This window comes from Podarcis tiliguerta, assembly GCF_965153285.1.
Source record: "Podarcis tiliguerta genome assembly, chromosome: 6".
In the NCBI taxonomy this organism is placed as follows: domain Eukaryota; kingdom Metazoa; phylum Chordata; class Lepidosauria; order Squamata; family Lacertidae; genus Podarcis; species Podarcis tiliguerta.
In genome coordinates, this window is record NC_139539.1 from 14958493 (window position 1) to 14972162 (window position 13670).

Consider the following 13670-nt stretch of genomic DNA (forward strand, 5'->3'; position numbering starts at 1 on the left):
CTGAAGTGGGGAGAAGAAGGTGGTGCAAATAACTTTGAGAAAGGGAGGGGAGTGGGTTTACAAAGGCAGAAGGAGGGCTTCACCTCACCTCACTTTCCTTTCCTTGTTCAAACATTTAACTTTTTTGGCAGCTGCAGCAGCAGAGAGTGTTCACATTGCCAGTGCCTTTCCTCTCTTGGGCAAGGGCCAATAACTGTCAGGAGATAGAGCTTCATATAGAAGGCAGGGTGTTGCTGTTACTCCTGCAGGGTTACAGATTGGGCAGAGCCTCAAGGAGTGCGCTGGGCTCCTTGATGTTGCAAGTGGAGAAGTCTGGGCTGGCCATTCCCAGTGGTGGTACTTCACAGAGCCTCTTGGGCTTGTTGATCAGAAGGTTGGTGGTTCGAATCCCCGCGATGGAGTGAGCTCCCGTTGCTCTGTCCCAGTTCCTGCCAACCTAGCAGTTCAAAAGCATGTCAAAATGCAAGTAGATAAATAGGTACTGCTGCAGCGGGAAGGTAAACGGTGTTTCCGTGCACTGCTCTGGCTTCCATCACGGTGTTCTGTTACACCAGAAGTGGTTTCATCATGCTGGCCACATGACCAGGAAAGCTGTCTGTGGACAAATGCTGGCTCCCTCGCTCTGAAAAGCCAGATGAGTGCCGCACCCCTTAGTCAACTCTGACAGGATTTAACCGTCCAGGGGTCCTTTAACTTTGTCTTTACCTTTTACTCAGCAAGTGGCTGAGCCCATTTTCAGTGGATTGCACCCATTGCACAAAAAGTATTAGTAGTAGCAGGTGCCCAAACTAGGTTTATTAGCTGCTCATCAGAAGAAAACTTTCAGAGGATATGAAGTACTTAAAAGCCTCTATAAAAATCAGCCAGAGAGAACATAATAGTATTTGTGTGTTTGTAATCTCATTAAAAGATTAATCATATAAAGCGGTCACATAGAAAAAATAGCTTATTAAAATAACTATTAAAATAAATAGTTGTTTCTCATGGACACACAGACATATATTTAACTCCACCCAAGTTTCACTTTCCTTTTCCCCCATAAAGAAGTTTTTTGTTCATTTGCTTGTTTTAATAAGAGCTTTCCAACACCATGTTCTGATTGTGAGAAAAGGCAAAAAGAACTCCATAATCCCAGTGTAAGAATGCAGTGCACAGCTGAACTGCAAAGCCGTAGCTATAACTGTTCAAAACCTCAAGCTCAAAATGCAGTTGCATCCTTCAAATTGCATGCATGTAATTGCAAAATGCATGAGCACTTTTTGCATATTTGCAAGGACCACATCTACCTCTCTGCTGAGCCTTTTCTGCCGATACTTTGATCTTCTTGCAGCAGATCTTCTTGCAGAGGAATGAACTATAATTGCATGCCTTGCACAACATCAAAGGCCATTTTCCCTCTCAGCTGCTCCTCACTGGTGTTCAGGAGGGATCCCTAATGCAAAATTCAAATCATCTTGTTAGGTGATGATGCTGTGTCTCTCACTTGAAACTTGAATGGGAACGGCTGTGGTGCAGACTTTTCCTGTCTTTCTCCTTGTGAAAGATATGAAAATGGAAGAAAATGGTAGTGATGCTGTTTTTTACAACAGGAATGGGAAGCAGACATTGTTGGACTGCATTCCCCATCTTGACCACTGGCCTTGTTGCATTAAAGTTCAACAATATCTGGTGAGCTGCATCTTCCCCGTCTCTGCGTTAAAACACCCAGGTTCTCAAGTCTGGGTCAATAGGAAAGGGTCTTTAGGAAATGCTTTGTGTTAACACCTATCAAAACATTTTGTGATGGTGGCCGTAGACGAGAAGATGTGACTACCTTGATGTCTTGCGACTTTTTTGTCTCAACAGGTTCACTTTATAAACCCAGATACAGTGCCGAAGCCTTGCTGTGCCCCAACGCAGCTCAACGCCATCTCCGTCCTCTATTTTGACGACAGCTCCAACGTCATTCTGAAGAAATACCGGAACATGGTGGTACGAGCCTGTGGCTGCCATTGAACGTTCAGATCGGGAAAGCCGCATGCAGCTTGCAGAATGTGCAGGTTGTGTGTGATGTTGTCTTATAACGTGTGTCGTTAGAAAGAAAAGAAACCCTTCTTTGAAAACATGCCGCAGTTCTTAGGAACACCTTTTCTGAAGTGGCCAAAGAAAAGAAACGCAGACACAAGCGGCACCTTGAACAGTTTTGGCTTCCAAATAAGCATCATTCTGCAAACTGATGCCCAAGGAAAACAAGGACCGAGGATCGGTTTTGTAAACAGGTCCGTACTTCCGTAAGGCAAGCAAAACCTGTCCAAAAGTGCTTTGTCAAGGGGGAAATGAACCTTTTTAACAACAACTAAAAGCCATCTGTAGTGGGAAACATGCTTGTGTGTGTGATTGCGTGTCTGTTGTGTGTGGGGAGGGCACAGATTTGTAAAAGTTACTTTTAGAGGAATGAATTGTTTGAACTGAAATGAGTGAATTCAGCTGCCTGAATGAAGCAGTGATTCTGTTAAAATTACTGTGGATGTGTAAGTCCTGACTTTTTGTTTTCATGGATGTTTCTATCTTCCCATAACATTTTACATGTTTGGAACATTTCACCACCAAAGCGGTACTGCAATTCTTGCAAAGCAGATCTCAATTGGTGTGTGTGTGTGTGTGTGTGTGTGTGTGAGAGAGAGAGAGAGAGAGAGAGAGAGAGAGATTGATTTACAGCTGTGCATCATGTTCCCCAATCAAAAGCACAGCCAGCAATAGAAATCTAGAATAGTTATTTGTACATCATGTTCCCATCCTAACACACCGACAGCCGTATAAACTGCACACGTATCTGATTCACTGTCATGTATCTCCAGTACAGTTGACTTAATTGTGTGACACCTTGCACAATTAAGCCACAACAGAACTCCTATTTTTATATTTTAAAAATTTGCTGTAAACCAACAATAAAATTTATGAAACTGGTTCTTTTTCATAACATTTAGCCACAACAACAAATGAGCAGTTTTTACTCTAGGAACAGAAAATCATTGTCATTCTCCGCATCCTTAAACTTACTTTCATTTGATTTACTTCCAACTCCATAGGTGATAGGAATACTTAGGCCTCCAGAACAGTGGACCTCTTTTGGTGTCTGGAAGGGATGTGCTTGTCACAAGGATTTTATTGAGCAGCATCCTCTCTCAGATTCTAATATTCTGTAGTGCTGGTTTGAAGCCTCCCCAAATCTGGCATGGCAGGGGGAGGGTACTATAGCATGTATCCAGCAGCAATCCTTGCAAAAATATTATTGATAAATTTTTAATATTTCTTGTAAACCGCTTGGAGGTTTTATTACCATCCAGTGGCATATGAATTGTGTTAAATGAATAAATAAACACTGGGCAGAGTTCTGTATCTTACCGATATGGATGAGGAAATGGGCAGGATCCTTATCAAATTGGGAAGGTCTGCAACACTGTAAAGGACAGGTCATACATTCAGAAGTATGACTTGGGGGACAGAATTAAATTCAGAAGAACCCATTTGCTGAGAAACTGGGAGGCGTCGGGGATTTTAAGAAAGATTTAGGAACTACAGTTGATTACCAACTTGTACACGAATCAACAGTATGATGTTAAGACAAATATCATTTTAGGTTGCACCGACAGGTAAAACTGTTCCAAAACTTGAGGTGTTTTTGTGCTCCTGAGCTTAAGGTGTCTGTATCTGAAGCACTGTGTTTCATTATTTGTACTACTTTCAAAAAGAGGCTTGGGACACTGGGAAAGTTTCGAGGGGAAAGATACCAAGATTAGTAAATAGGAAGGAAGACTACAGGAAGCAGGCCTCTGAACATTGGGAAGGGATAACTTAACTTGCAGGATGATTTTCCGCAAGATGAAGATGGCTTTTCAAAAAGCATTTGGAGCACAGAGGATAGCTCTATCAAGGACTATTAAGTGCTACAGCTAAATCCCAATTTTCCATACATACACATACAAAGTCCCTTCTAAAAATATAATGAATGAACACAGAGATCTTAGGAACAAATCAGACTGGTTAATTTTGTGGGGAGCAGGTGGGATTTGTGTATCTTGGTGGGCCAAAAGCCTGTTTTGCTGGCGAAGTCATGCTTGGAAATTTGTGGGACTGAACAAAGTGTCCACAGCAAATTCTGACTCTTGCTAGTGGGACCTCAAGGTGTTACCAAGGACTCCCCAAAACCCCACATTATCAAAGATGTGACTGAATACCTTTTATACTAATTGGGCATGGAGTTTTATTAGCCTGCATAGCTTATTGTGCCTTACAATGCTAAATACTTTTAGAATGCAGACTAAATTATGCAGAACAAAATAAGTTGTACAGACCTGTACAGTTCATAGATAAAACCCCTGTTTTGCCCACCAAATGTTTTGGACCGTGATTCCTATTAGCCTCCATCACATTGGATGGGCTAATAGGAGTCATCGTCCAAAACATCTGGAGGGCACCAAGTTGTGGGGAAGGCTGGCCTGAGACAAGGGTGCTAACCCTCAACCCTAGGCCTAAGAACACAGTGACTTGCCCAATAAATAGCCAGAGGGATTCATGTCCAAGCCAGGATCTGAGCTGTGCTCTTCCAGACCACGGTATTTGCTGCCAGAAGTAGCAAGAGCGGCTTCTCTAAAAAGTTCCTTACATCCACCAGTCACAGCCTCAAAATTCAGACACGATTTGGTGCAAGAAATATCAGGCATCATAAATAACCAGCAGTCCTCTGTCTCATTTCAACGAGGCCTTGGTGGAAAAGGGGGAGGGGGCAGAAAAAAACACCCAAAAGTACAGCATTCACGTGAGAGAACGACTGAGAAGGTTTGAGATCCACAGCACAGCCGTTGTTGTCATTCAGCTCGTGGGGTTTTGCAAACCTCCAATGAGGGGAGAAGGGTCCTGCTATCACAGTGGGGTTCGTGCTGCGATGAGGCGGCCTTTTTCTTATGGCTGCCCCTAGCAAGCTGGCAAATTTGGGGCCTGGGTGAAAGGCCGCATGTTCTCCAGACAGAGCCTACTGCTTGGGCTAGCAACAGGCGCTTTCTGGTAGCGTCTGAAACCTCAGCTCGTCCCTGGGCCAGCTGGTGCTGATGTGGGCCTTGGTTGGTCAGGACCTCCTCTGAGAGAGGACACTTCCTCGTCCTCCTTCACAGTCAGAGGAAAGGTAGCATACTTGCTGCTGGAGTGCAGCCACATGAGGAAGAGTAGGAATTGACATATCTGCTTGCCTACCTACTTCTACCTCTGGCAGCATGGGGGTGGGGTGTTGGTCTCTGTGGGGAGGAGGACTGGACCCCAGATAGGGTGTGTGTATTGCATGAGGGGCACCCACCCACACCCAAAAAAACTTTAAATGATCATACCGTCATAAGCGGTGGTTATACAATCACCTCGGCATGTATTTACCTTCACTTTCTGATCAGGAATTCCCCCAAAAAATATTTTCAAAAAACAAATTTCTTTATTAAGAAAATGCCTGTGGGGTTCTTCGACTCCCAAGGCTGCCATTATTAAAATTATTATTATTAAAAATTCAATTACAAGTTAAACAGAGAGGATTTGGTATTCCAAATCCAGAACTATATTCCCCAAGCTTATTTATTGTCAAATATTAGATACTGGAAACCCCAAACTAGCGAAAAATTTTCCTAATTAGGCAATCCTGGAATATACATATATAGCTCCTTTATCTTGATGGACAGCATTGGGATCAAAGTATGTTAAAACTTTTTCTTGCCTTGTTTTATCTCTGATCAGAAGGTACATAATCAGATACTGGTGTATAACCACACAAAATTGGTCGGGGCCAACAAATACAAGGCCCTGCAGCGATGTCTGGCTTACCTGTTGTGGACCCATCAGGGGCCTCCGCAAGACCTGGAACTGTTCCTGCCTTGTTATCTTCTCCCCCACTTAGCTTTGCAACAATCCTGCCCAGGCAGCCCATGCCAGAGAAGCCAGGATGGGGAAGTGCCTAGACCTCTGGTGCGTTATTATAGAAAAGTTCAGCCACCTAACTATCTACTTCTAGGGGTTTGATAAGCCTTGTTCAGGGAACTCAGATGCTTCTTTTAAGGCTAACGATACATAAGAAACACCTTCTGAGTGTGTTATTATATATTATATGGGTGAGCTCCAGTGCCTTGTTGGTTGCTGTTCTATAGGTGGCATAAACCGTTTCACTGTATACCCTCCAGTCTCTTCTTTTTAAGATATGTTTTATGGGGATATTGTTTTTCCTGGGGTAATAAATGGCAGGCTTTCTGCCCATCTCTGTGTAAACTCCGCATTGTTTGTACATGTTTGTGTAAATAGTTTTCACGAAAGCAAGAACAAAAATTATTTATTTCAGCTACTGGATTTTTCTCTCCCCTCCAATCACGTTCAGGAAAAATATATATATCTTCATCTCTCCTTTGAGCACATTTTGTTTCCTTATTTAAAGATATTTATTAACAACTGTTGGCGCAAAAAGAAAACTATACATTTTGGGTCCTTTCCTCCCTTTAGAGCAGTTGTTTTTAGAAGGTTGTTTGTACAATTTAATCAAATAAATCATTGCTGTTTTACATGTTTTAAAGAAGACTGCCTAGTTTTGTGTGTTGATGTGATCATTTCTCTTTTTTCCTCTGCTCTCTGCCCTACCTGTGCTTGCACCCCAGACCTGTGCACATTTATTCGTAACTTGAGTAAAGTACCACTAAGGTACACTCAGGATTTCATCTGTGTACTTATAGTCCATCCTGCGCACATGAAGATGAGTGACAAGATCTATCCTTTCAAGAGATAGGCAATTGATTTAACGTGTCTGCCATGGTAATTTTGTTGGCCGTGTTAGCAGGGCAGAAATGATGAACTTAAAAATATGTCAAGGCATCCTTGCTAATACTGCTAGAAGTAAACCTTTATTTATTCAGGCTTGCGTTAGAGTCAATCCATGGTCTCCGCTTGCTGTCCCTGGTTACACACCATAAGAATCCTGGGAACTGTAGTTTTTTAATGGGTGCTGGGAATTCTAGCTATGTGAAGGCTGAACTGCAGTACCCAGGATTCTGTGTGTGTGTGTGGGGGGGGGGAATCATGTGCTTTAAATATATAAAGTTTCCCAAACTCCATCACTGTGAGCCTCCACTGCCTCCACTTCACCCTAGTTGCTGGGCACGTCAATCGTCAACTCGAAATATAACACAGTGGTACCTAGGGCACGTGGGTTGCACTGTGGGTTAAACCACAGAGCCTAGGACTTGCTGATCAGAAGATCGGCGGTTCGAATCCCCGCAACGGGGTGAGCTCCCGTTGCTCAGTCCCTGCTCCTGCCAACCTAGCAGTTCGAAAGCACATCAAAGTGCAAGTAGATTAATATGTACCGCTCCGGCGGGAAGGTAAATGGCGTTTCCGTGCGCTGCTCTGGTTCGTCAGAAGCAGCTTAGTCATGCTGGCCACATGACCCGGAAGCTGTACGCTGGCTCCCTTGGCCAATAAAGCGAGATGAGCGCTGCAACCCCAGAGTCAGCCACGACTGGACCTAATGGTCAGGGGTCCCTTTACCTTTACCTTGGTTTACATACGCTTCAGGTTACAGACTCTGCTAACCCAGAAATAATACCTCGGGTTAAGAACTTTGCTTCAGGATGAGAACAGAAATTGTGCTCTGGCGGTGCAGCGGGAGGCCCCATTAGCTAAAGTGGTACCTGAAACTAAAGTTTCAGGTTAAAAGCGGACCTCTGGAACGAATTAAGTTCTTAATCCGAGGTACCACTATATTGAGAAGGTCCCAAGTTCAATCCCCGATGTCACCAGTTAGGACTGGTAATATTCCCTCGCCTGATACCTTACAGAGCCTCTGCAAGTCACAGTAGACAATCCTGAGCTAAATGGACCAATGGTCTGATTCAGTAAAAAATAATACCCCTGCATCCTATTCAGTTACATTCCTTCTTTCCCCCTTAGTCACAAGGCCTGTCAGTCTACTAGATCTCAAGATCACCTAATAGTGGGGAACTGCCTGCCCCCCTTGCTTTGATTCATTCCCACCTCCTATTTCCTTGTATTCCTAACTGCTTAGATTATGTGCCATGGTTACTTGTCAACAGTCACAGCAACCACATAGCTCTTAATGCAGAAATGGGGGGGTGGGAGGGTGGGGGGTAAGAGCCCCAAGGAAAAAACGTAAATCCGTCGCTGGCAGCCTTGCAAAGATGCCCAGTTGATTCTAGCACAGCTGTCGGCAGCTGTTTCAAAGAATTAGGAGGTAAATTAATTCTGTTTACTGCTGACATAGTTGAGAGATTTAGTCATTCCAGTAAAATTGCAGAGGCACAAGAAAGGCAGGGGGAGAGAAATGCTACGGAAACATCAGCCAAGAAGTTGAATCTCTCTCCTTTCCCCCACTGCCCAATTTAAGTGGATATATTTCCAAAGATGCGGCCAGCATTAAGATTCTCTCCTGACGCCCTGACACCACTTCATGGAGAGTATGTTCTTGCTCCAGAGGCAGCATATAGAGTAGTGGCCAGGTTCTGGGAAACCAGGGTTCAAAACTTCCTCACCTTGGACCAGTAACCACCTCTTAGCTTAACCTACCTCACAGGGGTGTGGGGAGGACAAAATGAGAACCATGTGGTGCAGCAACAAAACCGCTAGCACATTTGCGAAGCTAAGCAGGGTCTAGTGTGGCTTCAAATTGGATGGGAGACTGTGTTGAGATCCCTGCATTGCAGGGGATTGGACTAGATCTACAATTCTACGATTCTACCTGCACCGCCCTGGGGTCCTTGGAGGAAGGGTGGGATAGAAACCGAACAGTAAGTAAAAATAAATAAATAGCCTTGTACCCAATATAGTGCTAAGAACAGTCTGGGCACAAGGATTTTTTGCTTGCACAATGGGACTCCCCACTGTGTACCCTCTAAATCTGCTTTGGGGGTTCCTCCAACCCTCTGGAGCAGATCTGGGAAGAGCAGGGAGGGGGAGAGGAAGCAAAGGCTGTTGTGCAAGTGGAACGTCTTGCACTGATGATACGGTTACGCAGCACTATGTTAGATACAAGCCATAAAGTTTGAAAACACTTGTTTGCAGCAGGAATATTCACTAGGGACATGCCTCTGTATGGTCCCCTAATTGTTAGACAAATGTTTGCCCATTATTCCAGAAACTGAACTGGAACCTTGCACAGAACATACTGAGGTACCCCACAAACTCCAAAAAGGTACATTTCATTCTGTTTCCAATATTCAGGATGTGAGTGCCATTTCTTCTGTAGCCAAAGCAGCACTACACCCCCTCGCGCTCAAGAGACAATATACCAGCAGACTCAGAGGAAGGTTCTCTCTTATCTCTTTCACACACGTGCGCTCACATATAATATGTGACATCCAAAAGGAATGGAAACCCTCAAAACAGCCCAGTGAAATCTGAGCACGTTAAGTGGTCATAGAGCTCTGACAGAGCGACGAAGGGGAGGGAATGGAGAACTGATTGAGCGGAGGAGCCATGGAACAGAGTGACACTGCAACACTTTGTTGCAGATCCTGCTTGCGTCTCTAATGCTGTGGTCTCAACAGGGATCATATTACAGTGGTACCTCGGGTTAAGTACTGAATTCGTTCCGGAGGTCTGTTCTTAACCTGAAACTGTTCTTAACCTCAAGCACCACTTTAGCTAATGGGGCCTCCTGCTGCTGCCGCGCCTCCGGAGCCCGATTTCTGTTCTTATCCTGAAGCAAAGTTCTTAACCTGAAGCACTATTTCTGGGTTAGCGGAGTCTGTAACCTGAAGCATATGTAACCCGAGGTACCACTGTATGCTCCTATGGTACTCAGAGTGTGCTTGCCACAGCCTACATTGCAGATGGGCAGAAGCAACCTTTGGAAACCCTGCTGCCTGTGGATGCATCCACACTGCACATTTCAGGGGTGATATGATAGCCATGTTCAAATATATAAAAGGATGTCACATAGAGGAGGGAGAAAGGTTGTTTTCTGCTGCTCCAGAGAAGCGGACACGGAGCAATGGATCCAAACTACAAGAAAGAAGATTCTACCTAAACATTAGGAAGAACTTCCTGACAGTAAGAGCTGTTCGACAGTAGAATTTGCTGCCAAGGAGTGTGGTGGAGTCTCCTTCTTTGGAGGTCTTTAAGCAGAGGCTTGACAACCATATGTCAGGAGTGCTCTGATGGTGTTTCCTGCTTGGCAGGGGGTTGGACTCGATGGCCCTTCTGGTCTCTTCCAACTCTATGATCTATGATCTATGATTCTATGATTCTATGAGATGATCAGGTGGGAGAAAGACATTCGCCTTTGGTGGCTTTTCTTGAAGCTCCTTACCATCTTATTTCTCGGTCTCTTTCAGTATTCATGCTGCCAGGGTGGTTGGAATTAGAGGCTGAGACAGTTCTCTGTGTTAAAACATGGGACTCCCCCAATTGCGGGGATTCAATTTTGAGAAGAAAGCGATTGGATAACTTAAGTGGTGATTAACCTTCATAATCGTGCCAAACATTCACTTCTCTCCCCATGCACTTTTGCACAGCAGAGGTCACTTTGGGGATAGAATAGGTGCACGAGAGAGGAAGAAATTCAACAGGTGCAGTTTCACCCACCAAGGGTAGGGAAAGCTGCTCCTATTGAACTTCTACCTGCCATAAAGATCTCACAGACAAGGAGTTCTGTTAAGGGGGAGTAACTGGGTGAGCGATGAAGCGTGAGCAAAGTATTTGAAAGGAACCCAGCACAGGGTAGGGAGCAAATGTATTCTCAGCCCAATGCTGACGGCGAAGGGATATTTTGGTCAGATTTCTTTACTGCAACATCCTTAACCCAGCCGTTAATGTATCTGGCTCTGATATGAACTTTGGCCCGGCTAATGGAGGGAAACTATTCAAAGTTGGTGGATTTATCCCTATGCAATGTGCTACTGATGTGTCAAGTTCCTTGGATGACTTCACATAAACTATGTGAAAGTGGAAAGATGCCGAGTCTGGAATGAGTTACAAAGGGTCAAAGTTCAGCTATGTTGTCTCCCAGTTCTCTTGCAAGCGAAACCACTTTCCCCCTCCGCTATTTGGGAATCTTATTTAACTGTTACCCCTAATCCTAAACACATTCGCTTGGGTTGGGGGTGGAGGGCAGGTTCCATGGCTGTCAATGGCGTGTGCTTGTTCCAAGTAAATAATAAATGCATTCATTGGAGGGGGAATTAAATTGCTAGTAAATTTATTGCAATTATGTTGAGGCAGCTCCAGTTATTAGATGTGTACAGTATCAATACCAACAATAAAACCAGTACAACACACACACACAGCTTAACAGAAATCTTTTATATGAGTGGCTGACACCGTAGTTCTCCATCTCTCCTTTCTCTGAAGTTGCCCACCGACTTGAACTAAATTGCTTGTTGTGTGTTTTCCCCCCATTTACCAGTATATATTATGTTTCTATCTCACATTCCCTCAAGGTGTTGTACCTTGGCCTCCTCCCCCTCCCCATTTCATCCTCACAACATCCTTGTGAGGCAGGTTAGGTTGAGAGATGCTGACTGGCCCAAGGTATTTTTAATAAACAAATAACACCTATTCCCAACACTCCTGAAAGATTTGGGACTCATATTTATATGAGTCACTTTCCCCCACCCCTCCTGGTTAGTTTTTGCAGAGTTAAGTTTTTCATGACAAAGAAAAGTGAAGACAAAATGTAACATTGCAGATGACAGAATGTTCCAGGTTTCCCCCTCCTTTCTTTGGTTAACCCATCCATTATTTTGGTTTCACATTACTACTGAGAAGTCGGCTGTAACAAGGGCAAGGTAAAAACAAGCACGTACCATACGCAGAATGTGCAACGATAAATACTGTTAAGGGCATCTGGGTTTAAGAAGCTGTAGTTAACTTTCTGTCAGCACTGCCATTGGAAACTCTTATTTTCTGAGATTTATATCTTTATTTTGGGAAGGGAGCGGAGAAGAGGGTGGTGGAAGAGAGATTGGATTCCCTTGGTCCTCAGCGCATGAGTTTTAGCTATCAAGCGTTTATTTTTGTAGTTTGTGCTGCATGCTGGGCGGGATGGATTCAATTTGTCTGTTATGAATTTCAGTGGATCATGTAACTGTAGCACTGTTTACCTCCATTTTTTATTTTTATTTTAAGAATGATTATTGACATATTTTGTGCTTAGCAGGAAACCCAGGACCCCTGCAGACAATGGTTCTTGTTCAGAACACTACAACTGTAGGGCAACAGAGGCATTTTCCTTTTCTCCTTTAAAAGGCTCACAAATACAAGCCAAGGGTAGGCATACGGTGGCAGCCATCTTGTCCTGCACATCTTGGACTCGGCCAAGGGTTGCCTCAAACCAATAGCATGAATCCAAACAGCAGGAATTAAAGAATGAGCATCCCTGGCCAAGAAGTCACAAAATAACAGAATGTGTTAGAGGCAGCACTGCCAAGAATCTGAAGAACACTCCAGAAATATGATTAGGGAAGACGTGGATAATGTCAGAGCTGAAGGCTTGAGGAAGCAGGTGTTGGTTCTTGAGGGAGCCATGAGGGCTAGCCCAAATGGATCTGCTTCCTGGGGTAGAACAACAAATGGTGCCCACCGCTCCCTCACACAGGCTGCATACACACTCCTATTCATCCTGCACCCAGTACACTCCCACCACTGGTTTGTAACGTGGTGTGCACCGAACATTTGCTCTTGGTAGTCCCACCTGCCTCAGAAGTTCAGGGGTGGTGACCCAGGAGAGGGCATTCACTGTGGCAGCCTCTAAGTTGCGGAACACCCTCCCCTCAGAAGTATGTCTGGCTTCTTCGCTATACTGCTTTTGGCGAATGACGAAAAATCATTTCTTCAGTGTCTTCAGCAAAGTGAGGGGCAGATGGGACTTGTCAACCTGGGAAGGTAGGCCATCTAGGAGAAGGAAAACTCTGATCACAAACCTCTGCTGCCTTGTGGGCAGTGCTGTTTTTCTAGAAAAAGAGGTGCTGGAACTCACCATGAACTCCTCCCTTGTTCTCTTATAATGACAATGGTGCCCTTCTGAGAGGTGCTGGAACTGCTTTCCAGAGAGTTCCAGCTGAAAAAAAGCCCTGCTTGGGAGAGGAAAAGGCTAATGAGTAAACCCTACACAAATTTGGATTGGAGTCCCCAAGTCCTTGTACACCTCCTTCTGTAGTCAAGCTGGTGCCAAATGCATTGCTCTGCTTTCCTTTGAACCACATCGGTGAGGCTGAGAGGGGTTTTGTTGTCTGGGTAGCCCAGGACTTACTCCCCAGGTTTGCATCCCGGAGACGTCACTTCGGTGCTGCTAACTCAGCAAAAACAATGCAATTTGACTTCACCCCTGAAGGTGCACTCCATTGTCTCTCGAGTGCGCCGACAACTACATTTGTTACCCCTGACATTGACTCATCAGAAGAAATAACATGGAAGATGACAGAGAATTTGTGCAATTTGTGCATGAACCCAGCTTTTATGGTGCATTTCCAAATTAAAGTCAACTTCCAATCATAGTCTGTTCATATCAACTTATTCAGTACACCTTCTCCCACCACAAATAAATAAATAATAACCCACCTCTTCGGACACTGTGGCAACCCTGAAGCACTGGTGTGGTTATAATATGTCATGCTGTTTTCTGAAAATGTAGTGGTTTGACCACTTAGCCAAAATGT

The 13670-nt window shown here is 44.4% G+C and overlaps 1 protein-coding gene across 2 annotated transcripts in view; it reads left to right on the forward strand.

The window, feature by feature from the left end:
* BMP7 (bone morphogenetic protein 7) overlaps positions 1–6582 on the forward strand; it is a 79313-nt gene extending 72731 nt beyond the window's left edge. For both annotated transcript variants that reach the window (XM_083447004.1, XM_083447003.1), the window contains exon 7: positions 1846–6582. In XM_083447004.1, coding sequence (XP_083303130.1) covers positions 1846–1995 — 150 coding nt within the window. In that variant the 3' untranslated portion in view covers positions 1996–6582. The remainder of the gene's footprint in view (positions 1–1845) is intronic.
* Positions 6583–13670: the final 7088 nt, after the last annotated feature.